We start from the raw sequence: 5,528 nt of genomic DNA on the forward strand, positions 1-5,528 counted from the left end.
CACTACCATGAGGGAAGGGAGCACCAGTAAAATTGCTGAACGTGCTTTGCACCCAAACGTCCTACAACTTATCAAAACCATGTTGAATAACCAGGCACATTCCTAATGAAAAGTTATTGGCTCGTAGACCATGTTTAGTTTTAAACAAATATAGCGATAGCATGGCAAGAAAAAAGCTTAAGGCATTTAAAAAGAAAGAACCTGCCCAAAAGAAAGAAACTCCCATAATATTTTCTCTTCCCTGAAGATGATTCTTATACCAAGCTAGTTGAGGTTAATGTCAGGTAACAGGAGCAGAGCAGGAAGTCCTAGTTGTGCTTACCATGGTTTAAGTGTCTGACACAGTCATTCAATACTGCACTGAATTGTTTCTGAGCATCTGGATCCTCAAAACAGTAGTAGCTGTGTCTGAGATAGGCCTGCCACAGGAAAACTGGAAACTCTTTTGGCAGCTGAACAAAGGGAGGCTCCTTCTCATTAGAAGCTAAAAAAAAAAAAAATATTATATACACACACATACACACACACACACATACACACACACACACACTTTAAAACTTGTAAGTTTGGGGTCTTTTCCACACTGTAACAAACAGAAATGTACCTCGTTGTTAAAGCAGTAGACAAAATAAATACATTTGGGTTAGTCAAATAACAATTCTTCAAGGCAAGCTTGGTTCAGGGAAAGTACAGGTGGTCAGGATGCAGTGTTCACCCAGCCCAAGCAAACAACTAGGGTTGGGAGAATTTGATTTTTTATTTTTTAATAATTCTGACTGATAATATTGATGTTTATTTTTAAGCACTTATTTCCATTTTTAAATTTTCAGGACTGGGCAAAATTAGGGGTGTGGAGGGGTGTAGAACTGCTGCCAGCTGAGTGGCAGAGCTGCGCTCAGTCTCAGGTCCCTCATCCACTTTGCCACTTCCTCTTCCTTTGTTCCCAGTCCCCTGGGGTTTCTGGGAGTTTGCAGTCCAAACTAGTCAGTACAGTTCTGCTCCCTGCGTCATCATATACTCCATCAGCCATCATTTTCCTGATGTCCCCTTTCTATAAATTTTGATTATTAACAATGGAAATTTTTTGTTGGTCTGAGCATGAGGTGATATTGACCTTTATAGGCATTTACCGATAAAAATCAAATCCTGCCAAGCCTACAAACAACCACTCAGACCGAGATGTGGCATTGTGCACTTGGCACTCATACCTCTCTCTGCACGGAGTACCTCCAAATTAGAGCAGCATGATGGCACTCCACCACTTCTTGTATTAAGTCAGATATAGTCTGAAAACTGGGTAAATTGTCAATGCAGCCCTTAGCTAGGCAAAAATGAGGCACCTGCAAGAATCATTGCTTTTTGATGAATTATAGAAGATAAGCAGCAGAGTCTTTATGGTAAAAATAACAAGTTAAACAAGGGAAGTACTCATCTCCACATATGTACTAAACAATTATATTTTAGCTAAAAGGAACAGCATGTATTCCCTCATCCAGTTTCCTTTCCATTTGAGCCGACAGGCTACTTTCTGGAAGCTCTATGAACTTCCACAGTCTGGAATAGAAAGCAAAGGAGGTTCAAAGTCCTATAAAATGTCAGTTTGTGTTTCTCTCTGAACCAGCTTACAGTGTACATGTGAAACTCCATTCATAGTTAAGGAGATTACAAGTTATTGTCTCAATGCTCTGCAATGTGCTTCTGGCAACTCCAGTTACAATCAGTCCCTTTATCAATCATGCTTGGAGCAAAACGATTAAACTTGTGAGGGGAAATCTTCAGTGTGGTACAAAGGGGAAAAAGCTGCATTAGAAGTTAACTAAGAAGTCTTTGCACAGGGGAATCCCTAAACGGCCTACAGCAGGTGTAACGTCCCCTCCAGTAGCAGGTGTTCTAGGGGCAGGCAAGCAAATGGTTGAGGAATGCTATTTCTGACAAAACAAGGTTTCGGTGGGGGGCATTCCAGTAGCTGAGAAGGAATTGGTACTGACAGTGCTCCTTCAGAAGCATCTGGAGATCTGGCTTCCTTCAATCTGGAACCTCTCATCTTTGAGGAATCAGGATGGGAATAATCATTGTGGTGCCTAAATTACACAAAGTAGTTTGGAGCTGTTATCTCCACATATAACAACTTCCCTGCTATCTGTATCACAGATACAGAATCAAATGCACTCAAAAAACCCATGCAAGTTTGGGTATTTCAGTGCCCAACGTACTGAAATATATGCATATTTAAAATGCACTGAGAGGGTGGTGCTTTGTATCCTAGCCTGTTTCTGAGTTTGCTCTGTGGAGCTCACAATATCATTATGTAGTGACAGTACAAAAAGAAGTATCCAGTACTTATCTAGATGTCAATTAGTGGCATGTAGCATGCAGCCATTCTGGAGCCAGGATTTGCTGGTTGCCACATGAGGCCAGGAAGGAATCTTCCCCCTTTTCTGTTACTACACATGGCAGGGATTTCTTTTTCTTTTTTGTCTACTGTAATAACATTAAGTATCAACTGAAACGGAAGCTGGGGATTTTGACTGAGTTGCATCAATGCTCCTGCTGGCACTAACCCTGAAGGTTCCTGCCAAGGAGGTCTTGCCCCTCTGCTCAGTCAGACTGATAGTCACATTTGGGGTCAGGAAGGAATTGGACCACATGGTCAAATTGGTATGGACTGTGGTGGGGGTGTGCCTTACTTTGGCTTTGCCCTCTTCCTTGGATCTCTCGAGTATTTTAACAACCCTTGCAGCACCAGGACATTGACTGCCATTGCCCCCCTGCTTTATCTCTGGCATATTACAGTGCTATACCTTATAGCTGTATGATAGCACTGATTGTGCAGTTTTAGATTTGACAAGGATATGAATGAGATGGCATGAATAGGGATGATCCTTCCCTTTTCAGCCCCACTATTCTATTATTCTATAAATCTTCTGTTACCTTGTTCAAAATCTAGCCTCAACATCAGCAAAAAAGAGCACTTAATGGGAAAAAAAAACTTGAGGTTTGGCATTTCAGTTTCGATAATGCTTACCAAGAGGATCTGGAAAATGTTTTTCAGACAGTAAATTGTAATCTTCTTCTGAGGTCAATACTTTGCCTCCTACAGGAAGAATGCAATATTTAGGGCTGGCTCCCTTCTGGTAGGCCTGAACATTTGAAAGAAACAGCAAGTGTCAAACAAGATTAAAAAAAGGGTAAGGTTAGCCTATAAAATAACCAGCTCATTTATATAATATTAGTACCTGGATCCTACCTAAAAGGATCAGTTTTGGTGGATTAAATACAGGTTGTTTCCTGGAAAGATCAAGCGTGAACTACTCCGAAATGTGAAAAGGTGGAAAGCATATACAAAAGTGGCCCTCTAGTACTAGTCTGCCACAGAGTCTTTCAAAACGTATGTGCTTTACTGTCTGGTGTAACAAGGGACCCAAACCCTGTTACTCCTGTATAACGGAAGGGGAGGAGAGCAGACTAACAGGGAACCAGAAGTTCCTGCAACTTTAAAAGGGTGTAGCAACCTAAGTCAGCTTAAAAGGACTGCAGCTGCAGGAGGGTAGGCTGCTCCTTAATTAAGAGGGAAAAATCCATGTACTGAGCTAGGGAAGGCACATGACAAAGGGGGCATGGCTTCCAGGGCCTGAGCCAGAGCTGGCAGTCTGGCCCTGCATGCTGCAGGGAGAGGAACTTTTGAGTGCCTGCAGCAGAGAGACTGGCAGGTTACTTCTGGGAGATGTCAGGAGAGAGCTCAGGGAAGCTTATGGCCCACAGTTAGGTAATGACCCAGAGCTGGCTAGATTTTAAGTTGGGAAGCAGTGGCTTATATTTACGTTGTGATTTAAAATTACAGCCACATCCAGTCCACCCGTTTTAAGTGGTGAAGAGGAGGCCACAGCAGTGCTGCATGGGCACCCAGCATAAAGCGTTGTCCTAGGGTCAGGGACACCAGGGGAGGCTGGGCTGGAACCAACAGCAGCCTTGCCCTGGGTCAGGGATGCTGGGGGGCTGAGCTGAACCGAGAGCAGCCTTGCCCCAAATCAAATGCTCAGGGGGTTGGGACAAGGTGCAAGACAGGGCCAAGGGGCCCAGAGTCCAACGATACAGAGGGATGAGGCTGGGAGCTGGGTCTGAATCAGTAAGCCAAGTCTGGAGGCCTGCTGCCAGAGTAAAGGTGGGGGGGCTAAACCAAGAAGGCTGAGGCCGCTACAAAAGGACAGCAGTGTGGACAGAATAACATCTGCAAGGCATGGGCATGCCTGTAGGGGCAGAAGGAGACCACAAAATTAGCCCTTAAGGCAAGTAGGGCCTGAGGAAATTAGCACAGAGACACAGAGAGAGAAAGAGTACCCTAAGCCAGGGGTGAACAAAATACAGCCCACGAGCTGCATCCAGCCTACCAAGTGCTTCAGTCCAGCCCCATGGTGGGGCCCTTTGGCCCCGCCCAGCCAAGGCATCGGGGCAGCCCAGGCCATGGCCCATATATCTGGTCTTGCTGTTCTCAGGAATAGAGGTGACGTCTGGTGCAGAGCACAGCCCACCCTATCCCTGCGTGTGGCTCCTGTATATGCTGGGAGCTGCAGTTCATGGGGCTGGGCAGTCAGGAGGGGGCAGCACGGTGGCCAGACTCAGCTTCCTGGCAGTGCCCATAGTGGTGGCTCAGTCTACCCTCACACTTCCAGGTGCCACTGCCACACCTGGCTGCCCTGCCAGTGTCCCTTCCAGAGTGCACCCTGGCCCATTTGCCTTGCACCCACCACCAGAGGTGCCAGACAGAGTGGGTAGGCAATCAGGGTCTCTGGAGAGTGGCCTGGGAGACCCATTGGCAGGGTGCACTCAGACAGGCAGATGGGATGGGGCCACAGGCAGCCAGGGAGTGGCATCTGGGAGCCAGCAGCTCTGGGGCTGGGGACAGGTTTGCAGGGCAATGAGAGCGAGGGGCCAGGGCCCAGGGCCCAGAGCACCCCTGCAATACACTCCCCACATATCCCTGTGATGGGCACTGGTTCTGTGCTCTCACCACCCCATGATCCCGGTTTGTGGTGGGTGTGGGATGGACAGGCCCGGGACTAGATAGGATCAACTGGCATCTCCCCACCTCTCCCCCCATCCCCACTATGCCAGGCAGTGTAAACAGTCATAATGGGTCCAAAGCCAGGGCAGCATCCCCACCCCCCTGGCCCTCAACAGCTCACCAAAACTCCAGCCTAAATAATTGCCCACCCTTGCCCTAGGCTCAGCATCCTCCAAGGACAGCCTTCCCTCATTACCTTTCAACATCAAGGTGTGGCAGATGAGGAAGCGGGGCAAGACAGACACTAGGGGGCATCATGGTGGCCCTCTGGCACCATCCTGCCACATCTGGCTAAAACTAACTCAGCCACTAGCAAAAACTGTGGAGCTACAGTCATTAAATAGAAAGCTGTGCTGTGGTCTGCTAGAAGCAACAGAAATACTGCTAGTGAAATTCCAGTCCCACAAGACTTGTTATCGAGCACACTGACAGGAACTTTAGAAGTGTTTTTAGAAAAATAAAGGGA

General features: G+C 46.8%; 1 protein-coding gene across 1 annotated transcript in view; it reads right to left on the minus strand.

The window, feature by feature from the left end:
• Nucleotides 1–308: 308 nt before the first annotated feature.
• Nucleotides 309–5,528, minus strand: part of LOC102387561 (protein Niban-like) — a 63,050-nt gene continuing 57,830 nt past the window's right edge. Inside the window, exons 4-5 of the mRNA XM_006037012.2 lie at nt 3,026–3,140; nt 309–484 (exon numbers count right to left, since the gene is read on the minus strand). Of these exons, the coding sequence (XP_006037074.1) occupies nt 309–484; nt 3,026–3,140 (291 nt within the window). The remainder of the gene's footprint in view (nt 485–3,025; nt 3,141–5,528) is intronic.

The sequence above is a fragment of the Alligator sinensis genome, unplaced genomic scaffold, assembly GCF_000455745.1.
Source record: "Alligator sinensis unplaced genomic scaffold, ASM45574v1 scaffold1885_1, whole genome shotgun sequence".
In the NCBI taxonomy this organism is placed as follows: domain Eukaryota; kingdom Metazoa; phylum Chordata; order Crocodylia; family Alligatoridae; genus Alligator; species Alligator sinensis.